Here is a 23,917-nt window from a genome sequence, read left to right on the forward strand (position 1 = left end):
GCTGTGACGTCACCACGCGGGGCGAGGGGGAGGGGTGAAGACGTCACGGGGTGCAGTTCCCGCGCATGCGCGTTGCGGCCCGCACGCCGCTCTATTTAACTGCCCCGCGCGGAACTTGCCGCGGCAGAGGGCGGCGAGAGACGCGAGAGAAACACGTAAGGAGAGAGCGGTCCGGCTGCTACCCGCGCACTTCCACCGCTCCCATCACCTCCCGGCTGTCTCCTCGCCGACCTCTCGTTCAGCCGTCCGCGCGCCGCGATGGGATCGAAGGCGTCGTCACTGCTGCAGGACGAAGAGATCGAGGAGATCAAGCGGGAGACCGGATGTGAGTGTCCCTTCGGGGGTCGCCGCGACAGGGCCCCTGCGTTTGGTGGTGGTGCCGTTCTAGCGTGTGGGGGGGCTTGGTTGTAGTGGTGGGTGGTTGTTGTTGTTGGTGGTAGATGTTGTTGATGGTGAAGATGTTTGTGGTGTTGGTGCCGGCGGTTCGCGCGCCGACAACGCGGCGACCCGAGTTCGATTCCCCGCCATAGCCCGACACTTCAACTAAACCGGTTGTGTGTTGGAGACTTGAGCCCACAACATTCGTGATTTACATTCGCAACCTTTACAATTCGGAATCGAACTCTGGTCGCTAGGTTCGTAGCGCGGCGTGCGAACCGCAACGCCTCCAAATAATTAGCTCGTGTGGTGTGTAAACATCGCCACGAGGAAGTTTAATGCGGGTACGGTCGGGCGTGCTGTTGCCTTCATAGGTGCTCGCTAACAGCACTTGCCCCAAGAAGTCTGTGAAGGCTACACGGGGGATGGTGTAGATGACGCTGATAGTTGTGGTGGTTGTGGCCCAGTCAAGGTTGGAGGGTGGGCTGGGCTGTGGTTGTTGCGGTGTAGAGGGCAGGATCCATGGCATGGGAAGGACTCTGTGGGTAAGCAAGGTTGATGTGGCACGGCCCATGATGGTGCCAGCCCTCTCTGGTGTTGAGTAGAGGGGTGGGCTGTTGTGCCTTGGGTTACTGGGTTTATCTAGGGCCGAAGAGCAGAGTCCACAGGGGGCTTTAACACATTTGTCCGGTTAATTGCGCCTATTACCATCGCGGATGATATGAACAAGGCGAGTCTTATCTGAGAAATGTACCAATATAACACTTGTCAAAAGCTCAGTGTTAAATCTGTGCTATAAAGTGAGAGTTTTTTTTTTAAATCATGTTTAACATGTACACCGAAGTGTCTAAATAGGCTGCAGGATTTTTTTCAATAGGTCGGAGTGCTTTCTGCAACTTCTCGCCAGAAAGAGGCCCTTTGGCAGATTTTTTAACCACCCTTAAAACCCCATCATGTACCGCTGTTAAATGGCGCTCCAGTCTGCCCATCAAACACCATTAAATATCTGTGCTACAAATATACACCATAGAATTTCCATTCTTAGGTTTGTTAATCTATGCTTGTAATATGTTTTTATCCTGTAAAGTATATAAGGCTAGATAATTCATTTTGGTGCTTGGCTGACTTGTCAACTTCATTTGTTTCCGTGCCGTTAGTTAATGATCCTTAGGTTCATCTTTAGGTTGTAAAGTCACATACAGTATTATGATAGAGTTACCGTACTTTAAAACAATGTTTGGGTCATAAATACAGCATTTGTCTTTTGTGAATATTGAATTAGTTTGCACATTTAATTTGTATCATGGGTACATTGATTTAATTAAATGTAATATAATATTACAGTTGAGACACAAGTAATAGCATACAGATAATATACTGTAATCCTAATAATGTGATTGCTTTGAGTAAATGAACAGAAGTGTATAATACAGTACTGTACTGCATTCCATTTCCATTTAATGGACTGTATAGGATGTCTTGTGGAGCTAACCTCTTCCCAAAGATGAGTTTTGAGTGTACGAATACTGTACAACATATATTTTCCATATGTAATGTCGATATGGTGTTCAATGAGAGTGAAAACTGAAAAGATTCACAATGTTGAATTGTGATTTCATTAAACTCAACAACTTTGTGATGGCATCTAGTGGGCCACACGGAGTGGTTTCCATCATGCATTTTGTGGTTTCAAATGAATGCTAATCAACGTCCATCAGGTATGTTTAATTTCATACTATGATGGTATGTTTATGGCAGAGCAAGTTGCATCGGAATAAAACACTGTAAAATTTAGTTTGTGCAGCAGTATGCCGTTTTGTGTTTGTGTGGATTGGCCTCGTTAAATCTGTCCCTGACCAGCGTCGCCAAGTATGGTAAAAACAACCTTTCGAATGATGTGGGGGAAGACCTTAATTAAGAAATGGACGGACTAACGGCTTTAAATTCTAGTGGTAGATATTCAGTATCTGGGTTAACGTCTGGTGGCACCCAATAATAATTATTTAAGGTAGAAATGCTTGAGCCTTGCAGATAAATTCCAGCAATGATTAACCTTTTTAAGGGAGCCATTAGGCCACTAATGTGACGTTTTACGTCTGTTCATTCATGGCCACTTAAATGTTTTCACAAAAACGTATGAAACCACTAAACCATTTGCTTGGAAGCTTACATCCGATAAAACTTACTCTTTCCCATGACCTGGCTGTGTAGAAAGGGGGTTGGATGAGGTTGGGTGCATAACATGTTTCATTTTATTAAAGGGGTGCAATAAGCATTACCAGAAAGAATGGTATTCAAGAAAGTCTTCCCAAGTCTCAAGGCTTTTTAGAGGTCCTGCATTTAAATATTTTGACAACTTTTTTAAAGGAAAATTTTTGCATGGGGGGGGGGGAGGAGAAATTAACGAATATTCACAGGCTTTTGTCAATCATCACTGCTTAAATGGAAGTGGCATATGTGGTATCCCAGGCATACGAGGGAAAACACTGAAATGTCCACAGATGGGGGTTCACAAACGACAAACCCAATTATTCTACTGAAAGCTGCTTGGTCAACTTGCACCCTTTCGAAATTAACATTTTCACGGATCAATAAAACAAATTTAATTACCCTTTTTCAAATGACTGCTGGATGAAGGCCTTCGCATCCCTTGTCGGCCATGGGGTTTGTTTATACTTCATTATTTTTGTAATTGTGAGTTTGTCAAAGAAGAGTTAAGGACCTATTTTGATAATACTTGCCACTGCATGTTAGTCGTCTCCAGGAGAAAACTCGGGTACATTTATTACCACTTTTTTTACATTTATATGAATGCTAACAGACTTGCCGATAAACCACTTTTACATCCCGAAGTGTTAAAGGTGTAAACAACAAAAAAATACTCCAATGAAAGCGATTCAAAGTGTCTTCTTTAAAAAGTAGTGTCGCCATTTCAACATAACGTAACAATCAACGTTTGCACAATCCTGCCTGATGGTGTTTGGTCACGCCAACTGCTTTAACGTGACGGCTGTGCACATGTTGTGCTATAGCTGGTGGATAGTATAAGCACTTTCAAAGTCACGGGAAGGTTATGGATCATGCTAATCTTTGAACAGGAAAGATTTGGCCATGATTTGATTATGCAAAAATAATGTTGCATTGTACACAATCCAAGTTAATAAAAAAATAATAATAAAAATCACGACGTTTCGGAGGCAACACAAGTCTTTGTCATCAGGTGGGACCGTCACAGCCAGATTTGCTGTATCAAGTGAGGCAGGGATTCCAAGATGCAAGTTCTTAAATACAAGATAAGGGGGAGGAGAGGGGGGGAGCTTATCAGAATGTGGTAGCCAATGAATGGAACGTATTGGGAGGGGGGGCAGGGCTAAAAGAGAGCACGGGGTGTACGTGGACATGTTTGTGCACAAGCACCTGTTGGTGCACATGATGGAAGAGAACGAAAATGCCCATGTTGTTTTTACCAGTGTTGGCTGACAATCAAATACGAAAAAGGAGAGTACTGTTAAACGCTGGGGATGTTAACACTCGGTAAAGTAAAATAGTGCCTGTCAGATAAGATGGTCCAAAAATGTGTAGTTAAATCTTTTTTGCATGGTTAATAACATCTTTCACATGATTAAAAAGAGAACACGAGGTGTACGTGGACCTGTTTGTGCACAAGCACCTGTTGGTGCACATGATAGAAGAGAACGAAAATGCCCATGTTGCTTTTACCAGTGTTGGCTGACAATCAAATACGAAAAAGGAGAGTACTGTTAAACGCTGGGGATGTTAACACTCGGTAAAGTAAAATAGTGCCTGTCAGATAAGATGGTCCAAAAATGTGTAGTTAAATCTTTTTTGCATGGTTAATAACATCTTTCCAATGATTACTAAGTTTGTACCCATCATCACGGTTGAAATTATGTCTGTGTTTGTATATCTTAATGGCTTCGTGTACGAACCTTTGATGGTAGCCAGAGGGTTTGCAGAGCACCTTGGTCTCGGAAAAAACAATATCATGAGAGCCCACCGTGTTGTAGCAATGATCAGCAACGGCGGAAGACTCAATTTTGCCGTGTTTCTAATCTGACTTGTGCTCACGGACACGATCAGAGACATGACGTTTCGTTTCCCCAATGTAACAATCACCACAGCTGCAACTCAGTTTATAGACTCCAGGTTATTGCAAGTCAGGGATGACATCCTTCACAGATGGAATTAGATCACGGATTTTATGTACTGTACTGAATTGGACTTGGATCTTGTGTTTGTTTAGAATTTTGGAGATCTTTTTGGTCACGCCTGCTATGTATGGCAACGTGATAGTTTTGATCGGAGTTTCAAGTGGCTGTTTCTGTATGGTGGGAGAAACAGCTTGAGTATCCGTTCATCCCGAGGGCCCGATGTACATGTCTTAATTCACTGGCCAGGTGGTGTTGGTCAGAAATGCCATGAGCTCTGTGGTATAGCGTTTTGATGAGAGAATTCTTTTGAGATGGGCGGTGGTGGGAATCAGGTTTCAAGTAGGAATCTGTGTGGGTGGCTTTCCTGTAGACAGAATGTCCCAAGGATCCGTCAGGTCTCCTCTCAAACAGAATATCCAAGAATGGTAGTTTGCCATCTTTCTCCACTTCCATGGTGAATCTGATGGATGGGTGTCTGGAATTGATGTGGTCCAAGAAGTGGTTCAATGCTGGGAGGCCTGACCTGACGTCATCTGCCTCCATTTAATAATTTTATTTCGGTCCACCTTCAATAAGTGTTCTGAGTTACATACCGTGTGCTTTGTAGTTATGCCTTCTTAGAGCTGTTTTAAGTTACCAAGTTAACTTAGAAATGTCTTCTTTTTTCTACTTTTTATCCTCAATCCCACTTTGCAGCCTTCCCTAAGGTGTCCTCCATTTCCTACAGTTCTTTGCCATCCGATATGATATTGACTCATTAGCAAACCTGGGATTGTTAATATTTCTCCCAGATTTTACAGCACAGTATTTATGCCTTTTGGTTCTTGAATCCAGTTTCTGTTAAACATATTCTCATGCCACTTGAAATCACTTGACAAAATAATGTCACTTTTTCTGACCACTCTTGATATGAATTTGGTACTTTTGGCAATGTCAGTGTAGCTGTGCATATTTTTAAATTTGGATTTCTTATTTATAAATGTTATTAATGCAAGCCTTGGTTTTTGAGTGCTCGGATTTCTGCATCAATGTCCACCAAATCAGATGCCTCCTTTATAGTCTTCAAAGATGTAATGGTTTTTGATGGTTATTAGTCTTTTCCAGAATCTGATTGCATGTATGTAGTCATTGCTCATGTGGGGTTGGTTGTCCTCTACATTTCCTGTTTGTTTGTTATTCTGTTCCCAATGCTATTCACGAATAACAAATGTACACAATAAGAGACTAATGGATCTGTGTGTGGGATCTAAAAGTGGTTTATACGGGCAAATATTACCTACAAATAATAATTTGGTGAGGTCCATTTAATTGTGCGTATTTCCATCCGTTTGTGCAGTTACGACGAGCCAAATAACACGCCTCTACAGCCGCTTCACCAGCCTGGACAAGGGGGAGAATGGTACCCTCAGGTGAGACCCCCCCCCCCCCAACTACTCGGCGTGCCTCTACTCAGGTTAGCGGCTCTGATGTGTGACCCTAATGAGCCAGCTGTTCCTACAAAACTGGTTTTTCTCGTTTTTATTAATGCCTCCTGATTCCATAACCATCGAAATTGGATTCTGCCATTCCAGGAACAGCTGTGGAATGGCCCAAGTGTAACAGCATCACCCCCAGGTCCCCTTGTGAGATGTAATGATTCACCCTGCCCCCCATTTGTTGTTGAAGTACATTGACATTATTTCGTGTTATTTTTTTTTATATATTTTTGTTTATCTTGCACTGTCTAGTTTTGTTTTGTTCTATTAGCATAGAGATGAGCCATGTAATTTGCTTAATTTTCACAAGTTGTAAATAATCGATTTCTAAGAGGAATGTATTGATGCAAGTGTCCTGAGCCACAATAATCCAATGTTAATCATTGGTTCCATACCGACTTTAGGCATTGAGATCCTGTTTTCTCAGACCCTCATTTGATCCCATTTCATCCCACCAACCGCTCACTCTCCACCTTCCCACATCTTTCCCAAACATGACCAAGTAACGAGGAATCCAGGCGAGGTCGTGATTTATTAATTCACAACTGTAGCTGCTTATAGCGGCTATTTTAGCTGAGCGAAGTTCTCGATGCCATGGTCTGTAGCTTTCCTTCTGACTGTGACATCAACTTTCTGGGGTCGTTTCCACAAACCTTACCGACAACCTTGGCTAAGCAAGCTCGACCTTCTCTGGTGGGTTGGCACAACTTTGTGCCCACGACCGGGGCATGGCGTTGCTCAGGCCTCAACATTGCTGAGCACAAGGAGAGTTGCATCCCCAACATAATACATTGGTCTCATCCCTTACATTTTGCTACTCTGCGTGCTCTACACTCCCCCCCCCCCCCCCCGCTGTCTCTACCATCTGTGAACGAGTGTCCAACCCCCAGGAGGAAGCACCTTTCCTGTGTAGGAAACTGGGTGATGTCCAAGTGGATGGTTATTGGGCAGTAATGCTTTTTAAAAATATTTATTTTATCCAAAGTTTAATGTAATTGTGGGTCATCTTAGGCTGTATTGGGTGACACTGCACCTTGGTGCTGTGCTGACCCAGTGACATCACAACACGTTTCTGTGAAATCTCCAACTGGTCATTCTCCTTGCACCAATTCCCACTTTAGAAGGGTAACTTCTTAATGTATTAATGTGATATATTCTATTGTAAGGCAGTGTTAACAGCGAAGTTGGTGAATTTTATTTTTGCAGTTAATGATGGTTAAATAACAAGGTGTAGTTGAAGTTCCTTGTTCAAAACTGTGGGCTTTAGCACCATTGCAAAACACAGGACTGTTGCGCCAGTACAATATGGCTTACAATGTTGCCTTGAAAGGAAGTGATGAAAACTAATTTGGTTATTACAAAGCACGGTTTAAATGCCATTTTATATTTTTCCTTCATCGCAAATGCGTTGCAATTAAAATGGAAGTCAATAAAAATGGAGAGTGAAAAATGAGAATCTGCAAAAATGTAGAGTCTGAAAATCAAAATATAGGACGATTGAAACATTTTGCAATGATGTTGGGTAAATGCGGTGACTGTGGATCTGCTTGCTCATGGTGTGAATTCTTAGCTAGCTTCCACCAGAGATTCAAACAGGAGTGGCAATGCACACATCCAGTCTGAACTTGGGATGTTGGATTATTTGATTGTAATGAGGTGGAACTCATGTGTAACAAGGTTCCTGTAGGATTTGCTGGATAATGTAGACTTCTCGAGAGCTACTAATTTACTACATTTTTGTAAATGAAGTCAATGGTTAGCCAGGGACATTTGGTGAAACTGTAGCTTACCATTTGAAGTCTGTGTAGTCTCGTACAATAAGTGTTGTTTTATGACTGCAAATGCTTTTTTGATGGTAGTAAAAGGTTTACTGGTAATGCCATTCTTTAATGATTATGTTCGTTTAAAAAGTCACTTTGAATATAAAATGCCTTTTCTCTGGTCGTTGTGTGCACAATTGCATGGTGATGTCGCATTTGGAAAAAAATGGTATGCGTTGAGTTGTAATTATAGACGGTTATGACCTTGAGAGGTTCCGGATCAAGTGAATAGGATCTGTTCTTTACCATTTGCCAACAAACATTTAGGGTACAATGTGTTTTTTCCACTCGTTTTACTAACATTGTTAATATCTGTTATTGACAAGTTGCCATAACAAACAATAAACACACTAAAATACTACAGTAAATGATAAATTATAGCATTTTTTTGTTATATAGTATCCCTCGTAAACACTGGTACATTGTTACAGCCCTATTTGACAATCCACTGCTAGAGCCTCATGGCCGTGCGAGTCATGGGGTTATTCGACCAAACTTCACGCTGGTCAGTGCGAGTTGGTGAAGCCAGGGAATAATAGATGTTGCCCTTCTGGCCTGTGCTGCACCCTGTAGCCTTGGGGCTACAGAACATTACACACTGAACATTAGAGGCATAATTGAGTATAACAAATATTCCTCAATGAGGCTCCGGTGAGTGACTCGTAGCAGTTGTCGGGTTGGGAATTAATCCTGGTTAGGGGGTTGACTTGACCCATCATCCCTCTGGATCTGTTTCAAGATTTTCACTCGCAGTCTTCAGTATGCTGCTTGGAATTACTCCTGCCTCTCGTATCTCATCCTCTGTGCTCCCCTCCACACACACTGCTTCAGCAACCAAGGTTTTGTATTGATGCCCACAATCAACATTTGCTGCATGGGAGGTCGCTCACTTACCTGTGTGTCCCTTACAACCTGGAACTCGCTTATGCCAGTCGTCTGTGCTGTGGATTTCCTACCTCTGTTCATGTCCAGGCTCAAACGACCATTTTTTCCCCTCTATCTAGCACGGTCTCATTATTTCAATAAAATAGGCGCATTTATTATTGAAAGTGTCTTCAGGCGTAGGTGCATTTAGATAAAATATAAATCCAAATTGTCTCGTATTTCTCTTTTAGTGCCTTTCTGACACTCCCTTACGACACGAGAACCCACAAGTAACATCAACTTGATTTGTTTTAAACTTTCACACCTAAAAATGATGACCTGCAGTATAACTTTCATGTGGTGCAAATTAGTATTCAACTGGCACAGAATTTGGGATGTAAAATCGACGCCCTCTTCTTGGGCCAATGAGATTCAGAGTTTGTGGTTGTGGGCAGGAAGGCCACGAGTGTATTGCATAACTCATGCTTTGTTTTGTTTCATGAACATAATATACAGTACTTGGAAAAAAGAGAATGTATAAGTCGAAGGTGTGGACAGATTAGGCTTCATCTATGCAAGCGATTGTATGCATCCAGTTGCATAATGTGGGAGTAGGTATACACCCCACTGTAGTCTTTATGTACCACAGCTGTTGCAGCTAAGCCTTGTCTGTCATACCACGCTATATTGACAATGTACAGCAATACAAATCCTCTGTATATTTGGCAGGCACAGGTTTCTATATTTATCTGGTATTTTTATACGGATACCAGAAATCTGTTGCAATGACATGGCACATGTGAGCGTGTGGGTTAGATGTCATTATGCACACGTTACCTCGCTATTTATGGTTATTGCAGTTTGGTTAAGTGATTATTTAATTACTCGGTGTGAATGCACGCTGATTATGAGCTTCTTGGAGTAGAGGTGGGAAATGTATTTTAATCCCGCAGTTAGATGTCCTTCCTTGTGTAAAATACTCGGTTATAGATTGCTGCTGCATTGGCATTGCTGCTGCATTGTCATTGCTGGTGCTGCTGATACACTTGGGCTACACCCATCTACAAACCTTTATTAACAGTGTGCCTTTAGAGGCTAACCCCTTTTCCTGATGATGACCGCTTGTGTTGCGATTGAAACGTCGTGGTATTTTTATTCACTTTATTTTTATGTTTTTCTATCTACGTGACTTTACCGAAAGAACCAAAGAATATAGACCAAGGCTTTCCTGGTTTGTAATTGACTTGCATAGTGAAATGCCACCTATTTATAACCGAGTGGGGTTTTTTTCTAAGAAAGTGTGTGGCATTCGCACCCTAAAATCTGAAACTCAACTGTAATGTTTACATGTGTCCGCGTAAAATTAACTAACGACATTCTGTGCAATATAGCGGATAACCGGTTGTGTTCATATTGACTCTTGTTTTCTGTAAAATATAAGCGTGAACTGTGGAAAGTCGACCATAAGTTCATGCTTTTTGAAAATCATGCTTCTGTCAAATTATTGAAGGATGTTTTCCATTCCGACCAAGAAAATCCTTTTTCCATATGTAAAGTTTATTTTTTTTAATGGCATCACCGTGTGACCTAAAGAGCACACAAATATACCAAAAAATGTATTGGTTGGTTATGATTGCTCACAAGACTGATAATATATCATGTTGTCGTCTTTCCCTGTGCTTGTATTTGCATTAATGAGTCTACAACTTTAACTATTTATGCTGCCCACCGATCAACTAATTTTTGTGTTTCCCAGAAGTGAATGTATGATTTAAAATATAAGAGGGAAAAAAAAACTGTTCTATTTTGTTCGGCGCCCAATTTCAATGACCAGTACTGTAATGTCCACAGCACTGCAGACAAGGTAGAGCTTTCCACTCGGGCTGCATCTTGTCCTGGGACCATAAGTAGCATTTCTCTTCCTCGCAAGATGCAGAATTGTAGATTTTTACGACCATTTTAATCTCTTTTCTCAGCACCACTGTGATTTATAGATGAGCAATGTGAAGCTTGCCCCAATTGTTTGTAGTCCAACACCATTTGCGTACTTACCTTTATGTAGTCAACGGAAGTGCTGATTCATAGATAATGGCACAATTCATAGATTCACCGAACCGTGTATAATGGTAATCTAACCTATAAAAGTTATTTTCTGTCTGTACATCTGTCTGCACACGCGCGCTTGCGAGGGATTTGGCTCTCAAACGGTGGGGTTTACGTAAAAAAAAATTGCCAGCTACCACGCCGCAAGCACCGTGGTGGGTAAGCACTATTCCCTTTTCCCTTCCATTGCCTTGAAATTTGTTAAAATAGCAATAAAATGTGATTTACCTTTATTTATTTCTATAGTTTTGGCACCCGGCACGTGACAAAGCACGCAATTACGCATGCGTGAAACACTGACAGGAGTTGTCCCTAGCAACGCACACACGATCGCTAAAAAAAAATCATTCACGTTAACAATGCTTCAAAAATATACACACAACGCTGAGGTTCATTCTTTACAGTCTTATGTCCTCTTCTCCCCCCCCACCCCAATGCGTGCAGTTACTGATATAAAGTCCGTAGATATTCATATTATAGCGCTTACATAGCATTATTGCAGCGTGGGTGGGGAGAGCGGCCCAGCCTAGCAATGTGTCACCTTCTCTGGCTGGGCAATCGAGGCGAGGCCATGGGCTCTGCACGGGACTAGGCCTCACCACGGCAATGTCAAGTACAATTTTATCGAATCTTTCGCTAAGAACTAAGGTTCATTGTTTACTATTATAAAACAAATGCGTTGGCAAATATTACAATAATTATGTTTGTGTGCAGAAAACTAATTTCATTATTACGGTTGCTAAATATTCTCTTTTTTAGGTGTGTTTTTATAACACTGCAGTGTACTGCCAGTCTGTGCTGTGGCCAGCTGCCTGCTGATTAATTAACGTCAGTGCACTGGCACTATCTTCACTGCTAATTTTGCTTTTGGCCATTATGAGTGTATGCCAGTCTATAATCTGTTGCCTGCTTCTTTACCTCACTCAGTGTACTGCCAGCCTTTCATGTCAACTGTATCCTGCTTTTTCAGCTGCTGACCATATTGGCAGCTTTTTATGTCGACTGTAGCAATGCTTATGTCATTGAGTCGGCGTACTGGCAGTCTATAATCTAGACTGTAGCGTGATTCTCAACTTACCTGTGCTTTCTGCTGCTCTTTAATGTACAATTATTTCAGCTTATTTCTTCAATGCATTTCTATTGTTTCGATTGCTCACGTCACGCTATAATGCTGTGATGCCGATTCATATGTTATACTGTTAAATACGTTGGACTTTCTTAGCTACAGCCCATTGCATTTCGTCTATCGTTTTGTTACATTCGTGGAAATCATCACCCATTTAAATTTTGTCGTACCGCACCTTTACTTTCCACCAAAGCGGGGCGCATGCAGGGAGGTTCAATGCCCCAAATGTTCTTGACCTTGCTTTCTTACGGTGGGTGTGGAATATTGTGAGAGAGACATTGTTCTTCCATACCAAGAAAACACCATCGCACGATTTCCTGGCACTAACAGAGCATACGATGCCCGACAATAACACATTTTCCTGTCGCAAGGCTAAGATGGGTACCACGTCAAGATTCCTCCAATTACAAAGCTGCAGGACAAAGACATCCTCACAAAACTGTCTCCTATAAAAAAAACTTCTATTCCTTCGTGATCATGGACAGAGGAGGAAACCACATTATGGGGCGCCAACCTCTTTCACCAGCATGTTATCAATGATTATGCCAACATTCAACTTAATCAAAACTGCCTGCATGTGAGCAATATGCTCATCTCTGGGATGCCATCAATGCCGAAGGAGATGCAAACGGTCACAATGTGAGCTGATTAGTTATTTTGCATTTATCCTTCACAGCTCCACGAAGATACAGGCATGAGAAGACTCGGGATGCCATAGTATGCATCAGCCAATATTCCACGCCCCATCTCTTCATCACCTTCACTTGCAATCCCAAATGAAAGGAGATCCAGGTTTACCTTTATCCAAACCAAAAGCCACCAGACAGACATGATATCTTAGCGAGGGTCTTAAAACTCAAAGTTTATGACCTTATGCTTATTACGACCGATGAAGGTGGCATCTTTGCATAGACGAGCAGTAACTCGCACACCATTGGGTGGCAAAAACGTTGTCTTCCTCATGCTCACATTTCGCTATGGATGAGGGAAACAATTCATGCAAGTCACATTGACGCATTTATCAGCGCTGAGCTGCCTCACCCCCATCAAGACCCTGCCCTTCTTCTATGTGGTCTGCAACCAAATGGTCCATGGCCCATGTGGCCAGTTCTATCCAAATGTTCCATGTATGCAAGACCACAGGTGTATACCTAGAGGTATCCATGGAACTACTTGAAAGACACTCAGTCGGCCCATTATGGCTATCCTCTATATCGTCACAGAAATACTGGGCATGGTGGAATTCAAACAACGCTCAGACCTGCCACTAACTCGCTAATAAAGGTTCACAACTGGTGGATCGTTCCCTACTGCCCTCTTCTGTGCAATATCTTACAGACCCACTTTAATGTGAATCTGCTATTCTAAAAAAAGCCATCAAATATGTTTGCTAATACATCAACAAAGGTTCTGACATGGCTGTCTTTGCCTTACAAAACAGAGGGGCAAAGTGTGCATGAGCTCAAACTTTTTTTCCAAGAAACATACATCAGCAACAATGAGGCAATTTGCTGAATTCCTGGCTTCCCCATCCATGACCGTTCCCCCACAGTAGTCAATTTGGCAATTCACCTCCAAAATGGTCAACGCATCTACGTCACCAAAGGAACTGCACAACAACAGGCCCAAGTGACCCATTTGCTGCCAACCTGCTCTACCCATTAAGTTCCCTCCTATACATGGACTGCTCTAGTAGTTTCTGCAGTTTGTTTCTCTCTCTGTCTCTCTCTGCTTGTCTGTGTCTTGTCTCTCTCTCAAAATTTTACACTTAACTTCTAATTTAGCAATCTTTGGAAGCACGTAATCAACCAGGCTATGCGTTAATTGTGTTGACCGACTCTGTGTTTCATTGCATTACATTTACAAACTTTGCTAAGTTTGTTTTGATTAAGTGTGTTTTCTCTGTCCTCGTGTTGTATTTCCTGCAGTCACGAAAGCTACAAATCTCTAATTGACATGCTAATTTCTCTACCCCCCCCTCTCTATTTAAGGCCTTGACACAGAGGTGTTGTTTCTCTGTGTGCTTATGTATGTGTCTCTCTGTGTGTTTTTGTGTTATCTCTCTCTCTCTGCTTATGTGTCTGTCTATGTGTCTCCGTGTCTGTGTTTTGTCTCTCAAATTTAGCAATCTTTGGAAGAACGTAATCAATCAGGTAGGGTGTTGACTGTTGTGTTAGCCAACTATCTGTTGTATTGCATTATATTTCTAAGTTCACTAGGTTTGTTTTCTCTTTCATTTTTGTACCTGATGATGATTGCTTGTGTTGCAATCGAAACGTCGTATGCAAATTATTTAATGTAATTAACTTTCTACGTGACTTTACCGAAAGAACCAAAGAGCAATTCCTGCAGTCACGAAAGCTCCAAATCACCTTTAAATTGGTAAAATTAGATATTTTTCTTTAATCATTTATTACGGCCATACCAACTCGCGCACTTTCGGTGGGTGGGACGGACCATGCCAAGTCACATGCGTTCGGTGTGGGTGAGGGGGAAATTTACTTTCGCCTTAAAAATGCTATACAAATACACACAACGCTGAGGCAAATTCTTCAGTGTGATATCCTCTTATCCCCCCCCACCCCAATGCGTGCAGTTACTGCTATTAAGTGTTATTTGTATAGCGCTTGGATACTATTGTAGCGCGGCCAGGGGGATGGTGGGGGGGTAGTGGCCCAGCCCCCAGCCTACCGGCTGGGCAATCTAGGCAAGACCGGGGGCTCTGCATGGGACTAGGCCTTACCACGCCACTGTCAGGTTCGTGGTTTGTGCTACAGTTGATTATATACTGCTATGTGATAGCAGGTACCACAACAGTCGGTATGCCCTGCTGTAGTGATTCCAGGTACCACCACAGTCGGTATAAACTGCTGTAGTAATAGCAGTGCATACCGTCGATGTGTATGTGTGTGTTAGGCAATGTGTGTATGTGGTGTGCGTGTATAGACAACTAATATTTTAAAATTAAGTTACTTATTTTCACAATAATAATGCGTGTATCTAAGTCCATGTGCACGTGTGGGTCGATGTGCATGTCTGCAGCGATGTGTGTGTTAGTCGCTGTGTATGTGTGGCTCCATGTCAGTCGGTGTAAGTCCATTTCTTTGCATGTGTGTAGGTCTGTGTGTGCTTTATTGACCTGGTCAAGGCCTATGATACCATCAGTAGGCCTGGGGTCTGGGTTGTTATTCGTGCTTTCGGAGTCCCTGACCCTTTGCTCACGATCATTATCGACTTTCATCATGGTGAGCGGCCCCGGGTAAAACTACGTGGCCGGGAGTCGGAGCCATTCCCTGCACACCTTGGGGTGTGACAGGGATGTCCTCTGCCTCCCACATAATTTAACATATATTTTGACCACGTAGTTCGTGAGGCCTTCAATGGCTGTACCGGAGGATTTTCCATCTGGTACAGATCCAATGGGAGGCTGATCGATGCCCGGGTGCGGTCAAGGGATGGCTCCCTATTGCTCAACCATGTTATGTATGCCGATGATCTGCTGATTGCTGCTCACTGAGAGGAGGAGTTTGAGGTGCTGCTGTTGAACCTGGAGCTTGCCACTAAGAGGTGGGGCCTTACCATCAGCCCCACCAATACCAAGCACCTGCCTGGGTATGTTGTGCCATCGGACAATCCACCCCCACAACTCACAATTGGTGATAGGCCAGTTGTGGAAAGAGTGGAGAGTTTTGCATACCTGAGCAGTGTGCTCATGACCGGCTCCGGTTTAACAGCAGAGGTCTCGCTCCAAATCAGTGGAGCGCGGTTGCGTAACGCTGTGTGGAAGCTTACCTGGTCTCTTGTTCCACGCGAAGCTCCAGGTCTTCTTGGCCACGGTCATTCCCTCCCTTCTCTATGCTTGTGAAATGTGGACCCCCCTAATGGAACATCTTCGCTGGATAGAAACATTTAGGCTGGCCTGCCTACCATCCATCCTCGGTTTAACCAGACTGGATTGTGTGAGGAGCTCACAAATCCTTGAAATATCTGGACAAAGTCTCATCGGTGAGCTCCTACGGCAGGCAAGGCTGCGTTGGCTGGGCCATGTAGCCCGCATGTCCAGCCACCGCATGCCCAAACAGCTTTTGTTCGGCCGGATCGAGGGGGCTAAACGAGCGCGGCACGGGCGAGACAAGAGATGGAGTGATGTGGTACAGGAGGATGTGGAGTTGAGTGGACTTGCCGATGACTGGTACCAGCGGTGTCAAGATCGGCCTCTGTGGAGGAGGCTCGTGAAGGACGCTACTGGGCAGTTGGAGGCAGTCGCCCTCCAACAACAACAGAGGGCGGAGGAGCGACGCTCGCAACAACGAGCGGAGCGCCGGGTGGCTAAGCACAGCAAGTTGGCACAGTAGGGGGCACAGGTGGTGCATCAGCCAGTCCTCTCAGTCAGTCGACCCGTGGCACCTGGGTCTGCCCCGTGACCTCCTGCCAGAGAGCGTTCCACACTTCGTGGCCTCAAGGTGCACATAGCCTGGCTCAAGCGTCGTGGTGACGTCAACACCACTTAGTGGCAAATGGCAGTTGTGTGTGTATACGTACATGTGTGTGTGTGTGTGCGTAAGTCCGTGTGCGTGTCAGTCCATGTGTGTGTGGCTGCGTGTGTGAGTGTCAGTCGGTGTGTGTGAGAGTCCATGTGTATGTGTGCGTGTAAGTCGATGTGTGTGTCTGTCTTTTTCGCCCGGGCAACGCCAGGTACTTCCCGCTAGTTGCATATAAGAGTCTCAATGTTGTGTAAAAAAGCTGCTTTGCCGATTTGCTCTTTTTTAAGGTTACAAGGTAATTTCAGATAGAAATTATCGGTATTTGCAGACAACCGCAACACTACACTTGCTAAGGCAGGTAGTAGCTTTGTTGAGTGAAGGTTGTATTTTGTACCTCTGTGCCATTGGTTTGAAATTGTGCGTGCGTGTGTTTTTTTTATGTTTGTGCAGCCGAGAAGACTTTTTGCGGATTCCAGAGCTAGCCATAAACCCTCTTGGTGACAGGATCGTCAATGCCTTCTTTATATGCGGGTACGTATGTACAACATGTGACTGGATTTGAAGTATGCCATCCAAAAGTTTTTTCGTAAATCTTGTCACTTCATGTTGGGGAAATATTTTTTTATTTTACAACCTTGATCGAGAGTCGTATTATACACAACATAAAATATCTAATTTGTACATAACCAGGAAGGAATATATATTAATTCCTTTATTGATTTCTAATACAGTTAAACTATTGTTGCTTTTGCCTAAGGAACAATTATAAATGCTATAAAACAAGACATGCTTTTATCAGATTCCTATAGTTTTTAGGCCTGACAATAATTTAAAAGATTTCAATTGGAAACGTTCAAATATACAATGGCGGTACACTGGTGCAGCATACCACACCGAATCTCATAAACAGTTATAAAATAATCATTTGAACTGACGTTCGTCTTCTGACTGCTTCGACGTCACGAGAACTGATTTTGGTGCTCACCTTGCAGGATTTTATGACCAGGGTTGCGAATCGTGGAAAACTAAATAATGATCGCTAAATATTAGATTTTTTTGTTATACCGCATGCTGATGTACAGTCAATAATTCAAAATATGAACAATACCCACTCCCCCCCCCACCCCACCCTTGAGTGCTAGTTGCAAAAGTAAGCCATAACGCTAAGCACATAAGAGCTTCGTGTAACGGAGTAAACTGAAAACAAAATGTTGATTGAAACTCAAAGTTCAGACAACTTTTGAGGTCTATGAGTCGCTCACTCTACCGAAGAGTCACGTCAAGGAATATTCGTTTACCACCATAACGGTGTCACACAACTATAAAGTCGCATTAAATACCAACACTGCTTTGGCTAGAAAGTATAATAGTTGATGCTTATCACATTTTCCATGGCTTTTTGCTTCTGCAAAAGGAAAGGAGCGATCACGAGGTGTTGGCTTTGGCGGTATTGTCGGTGACCTCTTGACCTGTTTATTCAACAATGTTCACATTTTATAATAGCACAACCCTAGGTTCTGTTGCATTCCTGCTCCATAACATCTGTGGAAACATTTACCTATTTTACCTCTCCTTTGTTGACTCAGTCTAAAATTACCACCTGATGAGATATAAATACTGCACTGGGGAAACGTGCCTATATAGGCACCCTTTTATGCCTACTAGTCTTTGTGGATCTGAGATCAGCACTCTCCATGAGGCCCAAATGGAGGGGACCGTGGTATTTTTATTGTCGATATACTCGTGAGCGAGTGGTAACAGTGGTTTTACCCGTTTGCTGCTCTCATTTAAGATTGAGTAACCCACATCTGCATGGCGGTATAGGCTAATTGAGTCACAGACCACAGTAGATTGAATATAGACAATACTCTTTGGAAGCTCCCACCCGCCTCCCCATTTTGAATTATTTCCAGCATGTACATTTACAAATTGCGCAATCATGCAAAACTGAATATATAGGTCAAGGATGTATGTAGAATTTGCATCATGTGCTTAAGGCATAATTGCAACCTTATTGATGGATTCCAAAGCGATTTGTGTATGTAACCAGGCAACTTTACTAATCAATTTATGTTTAATTGCTTTTATTGTGACCTTAAATAGGCAGAAGCCATGAAAAATACAGCGGTGTACCAGTTTCACGCTTGTGGGTGATCATTGGCACGGCCAGTGTGATGTGGGTGTCCTCTTTACCTTGGTATGCGTATGGCTGCTGAAACAAAAGCATCGTCTCCACTGGGTGGTTAATGCTATTACGCAGGAGCTCATAAGGGGGCAGCACAGCCACGAGGCACTCCAATATCATAGCACCTCTTTATTCTCGAAACGAATGCTTATGTCAAACCATGAGCACAAAAAATACATGCGTAAGGCCCATCCGTAGTCATGAGACTACAAAAGCTAATTAAGTGTCGGATAGCAGCTGTTGTGGTTTGCACGGTAATTTATCAGAAGCATCTGTTTCACTATTTTGGGCTGTCCCACTAATATTACCGATCGGCATGGCTGTGTAATGTGACATGTCAAAATCAAGATAAAGAGGTTTCAACATTTTTATTTTATCATAAATGTTCCAAGGCCACAAATGAATCATGGCATTACGTACAGAAAATATGAATCTTAGTTTATCACAATGAACTCCTGTACATTCGAATTGTACACACTATAATTTGAACGTATATGAGTTTTACGTCTTTATTAGTGGAGTTATTTGTCGTGAAAAATGTATATTCGTGCAGTATTTTCATTGTTTAAGTTGTATGTAGTGTATAATGTACTCTGTGTAATATTTGACACTGAAATCGATCAGAGCTACTTTTTATTTGTTGCGCACATGGTGCCGAGCACTGGACTGGTTCAGCATTTGGAGCAGTTTTGCCGGTTTGGCCGGACCGGCCCAAGGCCGCCGTATAATCGCGAGGTGCCGGATAATTATAATCAATGGTCAAATGTAGTCTTTCCAAAACTGTGTTCATTCAGTTCACAAATCCTCATGGAATTTCCTCTTGAAAATATTGGTCATTACACATCTTAGGATCTGGAAAATGTGCTTCATTGAAAACGTTGTGATTGACCTATCAGCTCTGGTGCTCAAACTTGAATTGTATTTATGGCTATGCACAATGGCGGAGCCAGGATTTTCAGGTTAGGGGGGGGGGGCAACCCTTCCAGCAATGAAAAATGATAGAGGAGTTGTTAAGTAAGGCCTTGTCCCTTGCTTTTTATTCGACGCGTGTGTGGCGATGGCGCAGCCATCGATCGAGGGTCAAATTCGAACCATGTTGTGTGATCGGCATCACGCTCGCTGAAGGTGAATGCCTTCAGGGAAGTCGTGTACTGTTTCCGCAACTGCGCACAATTCTGTGAGTCACTTAAAACTGCTTTGCCGTTACTTATTGCCAATTATGGACTCGGACTATTGTCCTATCATCTCATAGAGTCCCTAGCACATAATAAATATGCTACACAGTGGCAGTGGGGGTCGCGAAATGCCGATTAATTACTAATAAACCCCAATGATCCCATCGAAATTAGGGATTTCGATCAGATCATTGGGGGGGGGGGGGGGGGCACATGCCACCCCACCCCCCTACTGGCTCCGCCAGTGACTGCATACCAGTCTGTCTTACGGTCTTTGAGGCAACAAGATACACTGGTAACATTCCAAAGGTTAGTTTTGCGATGTGAATTCTGAAAAAATAACACCTCCAACTGGAATGGAATTATTACGTTTCATGAGCCAATCCTAATGTATCCAGGAATGTAGGATGCTTTATTTTTCAGTGATCCTGGATTGGGTAATTGTTACCAGTCTTTGCGTAGTGTTCCTTGAATTTGTAGTTTTCTCGATAAGTTGCTCGTTTCTGGACATGTTATATGTCTTCATTATTTTCAATCTCGAGTTTCCCATGTAAAAAAAATTTACCTTTGTTTTGTACAGCGAACCTTGATCTAACGGTCTTCAGGGGAGGACATTTTACATTGTAGCCAAAAAACCATTAAACACTGTAAAGGGCACATGTTTCCTGCCATCTGTTTCTCCATCTCTAATTTTTTTTCAGGCTTGCTCACACTTCCTTGGATTCTTTATCTCCCTGCAAAGTTTTTCTCACTCCACACCTTTGTCCTGCTGCTTCTCAATACCATTCAACTTTGGCTTGACCATTGAAAATGTTATGTATGTTGAACTTGTTTCGCACTGTACATAGCCAACCTCGCTAAACGGAGGTATATAGGAAGGACCACAAACGAAACAAAAAGCAGTTCTAAAGAAATTAATTTTCAATCGGTGGCTTCCTAATGATGGAAGGAAGATGACTTGCAAATTGGTATAGATTCTTACTACATTTTAAAATAGACCTACAAAATAAAAAAATGCATGCTTTTCTGCCTCTTATTACCAATCCTTTTACCATTATGCCAATTGTTTGAGGGTGACGGGGTATGCAGCTTTAAAACGGTCTACATCCCGTTGTCTGTCTGTTTTGCAATAATAATTATAGCAATTAAAACTGACTTTATGTCCATAACCTCGTCACTACTTATGTTTTAAGGGAGGACCAGGTAAATTTCAGGAGGTTCATGGCCACGCTGGCACACTTCCGTCCCATGGATGGACAAAAGAATGTCGAGGCAAACGAAGCACTCAACAGCCGCTCCAATAAGCTGAAATGTGAGTCCTAAATCTCTTGCCCTGCCCTCCCTCGATACAACCGTATACTCTGTCGCCAAACATATGGATTTTCAGATTTTATTACTTGTGAACACTCAACGTTTTCAAAATGCCAAATAAGTTTCTTTATGCATATTTTTGTCAGCTTTAATAATTGATTTGTCTGGTGGGTGTTAACCGTATTTGTGTCTGTCTCAACAGTTGCTTTTAAACTCTATGACCTGGACAATGATGATAAGATATCCCGCCAGGAGCTGCTCCATGTAAGGGATGCATTGAGCATTGTTCCAAATGTGTTTTGCGTTGTAATTCTTCTCAACCTTTTCCTTTCTCGGCACAGTATACAATGTGTACCTTTTTTAAAGAGACGTCATAAGGATAAACCATAATGCATTGCAGCTTGTTCTACAATACACTGCAGAATACTTTTTGCTGTTACTCCTTTATATTGGGCGAAAGTAGGGTCGTACATGTCTACATGTACATGTAGAAAGGGCCACGCTCAAACATACTCTTATATATTTTTTTAGCAATATAATAACATTAGAAATTATCTGAAAAAGCCATTTGAGTATTAAATGTCATTAAAGCTTGTTGATAAGAGCACGGTAAACGATACACATGCTCTTGTAAATGTGCAAAACCGCATGCATGAATTGATGTGACGTGTGCAGAATGGAAAGTGTGTGTGTATACACAGAAACCAACACAGACGTGCGTTTGAATGTGTCTAGGTGCTGCGAATGATGGTTGGGGTGAACATCTCTGATGAACAGCTGGGCAGCATTGCTGACAGGACCATTCAAGAGGCAGATCAGGATGGTGACAATGCCATTTCCTTCACCGAGTTCGAAAAGGTGAGGCTGGAGGTGATCAGAGTAGTGTGGTCATGTACAGTTTCCATGAAATCGCTGGTGAGGATGTATGGGACACTAATTTCTACTCGGTTCAAATGGACTTGTATCAAGTCAACCATTCCAATGTTATGCTGTGGCCTAGCCTGGAGGCCCTGTAAGGTGCAAGGTTTACACAGCAGTGACCTGCAAGTGACCATGTGTCTGTCAGTATGGGACAATGGTATCTGTATGACAATTATAATATTGACATGTCTTGCACGACACAGACACTTACTTTCATGTTCTATTATGCTTAATACCTGGAAATTCTCAAACCTCTCTCCCTGGAGTTGAACATGGGTTTTTTGTGGGTTCGATCCCGACCCTTGACACCAGCTGTATATTTGAAGTTTGCATGTGTTCCCTGTGGTCATGTGGATTTTTCTCCGGGTCTTCCGATTTCCCCCCTCCACATTTAGAAACATACGTTTAGAGTCTTTGGCTGCTATAAATTTCCACATGATGTGACACTTCATTTGGCTATCATGTGGCCAGGTTTATTCTGAAAAAGAGCTACAAAGCTCGGTGGCCCTTGTCTAGTAAAATAAAATAAATAGTTAAGTTTTTCGTTTTTCTCCCTTGCATAATGGTGTGGTAACAGCGTTCATCCAGCCCTGTGGCAGCTGTTCATTACACCATAGTGTTGCACCACAGCAGGATATATTGGCTCCAGTCTAAACAAATTTTAATTCTGTTAATTGCCTATGCAACTTTTATATTCATGCCATACGTGTCGAGAGGGAAAATGGACGATGTTGAAAGAAATAGATCGCTTGGTGGATTGACTGAAAAATGTTTGTGCTGTGATTTACTTATTTGCAGGTCCTCGAGAAAGTGGATGTGGAACAGAAGATGAGTATTCGCTTCCTTCATTGACACTGGAGAATTGGGGTGGATGTAACTGCACTTCCAAGTTATGCTGCGTTGGAAGTGTGCGATTTTTCATCTTATCCCTGGCTCAATCTATTTGCAAATTTAATTGTTCTCTGGCACGCATCTTTTTGTAAGGACAATCTGCTGTAAATTGTTTGTAAGGTGTGTTTGCCTCACTTCCATGGCAAGCTTGTTTCGTGCTGGAATCTGGCTGAGCAGGACCCAGGTGAATTCCATCAGTCCCTCCATGCCTCCCTAGGTGATCATGTGACCTGAGTTGCGGTTGCATCTGGACGCTATATAAACCAACATTTTATTGTTTCACTAGTCTCAATCAAATTAAGCTGTTTTGGTCGAAAAATACATGAAAGTATATGGTCACTTATCCAAGGCTATTGTAATTTACCCGTTTCTAAATAAAAAATACTGTACGTTTTTTTTGCCACCCTATGTAATGGCCAGCAAACTCCCCTACATTGCTAAATGCCTGCCCAGCTAAAGATGCACACTCGCAGGGTCCCTCTGCATTCGTGGAGTCGAGCGGATAGGTCACTGGGGTGTGGTGGGAGGGGGGGAGTGGAGGGACTGAGGCTCTGTAGTCTGTGAGCATGGCTACGGACTGGCTGTGGAAATGTGGTTTATACTTCTTTTTTGTGCTGTTCCAAAAAAACACTGTTGGATTATGATTGCCTTTAATGCCATAGCACTCATATATTAGTGTCTTAATCAAGTTTTTATTTTATTTTATATGGCGTTCAGGGATGTTGAGGATTAAGTTATTTTATCTTAAATCTTATTTTAGAAGCGTAACTAATATGTTACTACTGATTGTACACTGGCATGATTAATCATTTATAATTATGTATGCACACTAAGTCTATGCACTCTTTGCAGCATCAAGTTTGCTAAATCTACAAATTGTCTCATTACAGATGGGAGGGGGGTGTACCTAGTTGTAAACAAACACTTGGTACCCTAAACACACGCAACATTGAGGGGTAAGCAAGAGCACAATGGCAACTGAAGTCCGCAAAGCGATTTTGCTTGGTGAAAC

The 23,917-nt window shown here is 42.6% G+C and overlaps 1 protein-coding gene across 1 annotated transcript; it reads left to right on the forward strand.

Annotated features, from left to right (window-relative positions):
• The first annotated feature begins 115 nt into the window (after positions 1-115).
• LOC144719710 (calcineurin B homologous protein 1-like) lies at positions 116-23,224 on the forward strand. The gene is made up of 7 exons (XM_078595848.1): positions 116-325; positions 5,887-5,959; positions 16,873-16,953; positions 20,976-21,094; positions 21,296-21,357; positions 21,829-21,951; positions 22,813-23,224. The coding sequence occupies exons 1-7, from the start codon at positions 259-261 to the stop codon at positions 22,864-22,866; spliced, it is 579 nt and encodes a 192-aa protein (XP_078451974.1). The 5' UTR covers positions 116-258; the 3' UTR covers positions 22,867-23,224.
• The last annotated feature ends 693 nt before the right edge of the window (positions 23,225-23,917 follow it).

Source organism: Lampetra planeri, chromosome 7, assembly GCF_965212315.1.
Source record: "Lampetra planeri chromosome 7, kcLamPlan1.2.h2, whole genome shotgun sequence".
Lineage (NCBI taxonomy): Eukaryota > Metazoa > Chordata > Hyperoartia > Petromyzontiformes > Petromyzontidae > Lampetra > Lampetra planeri.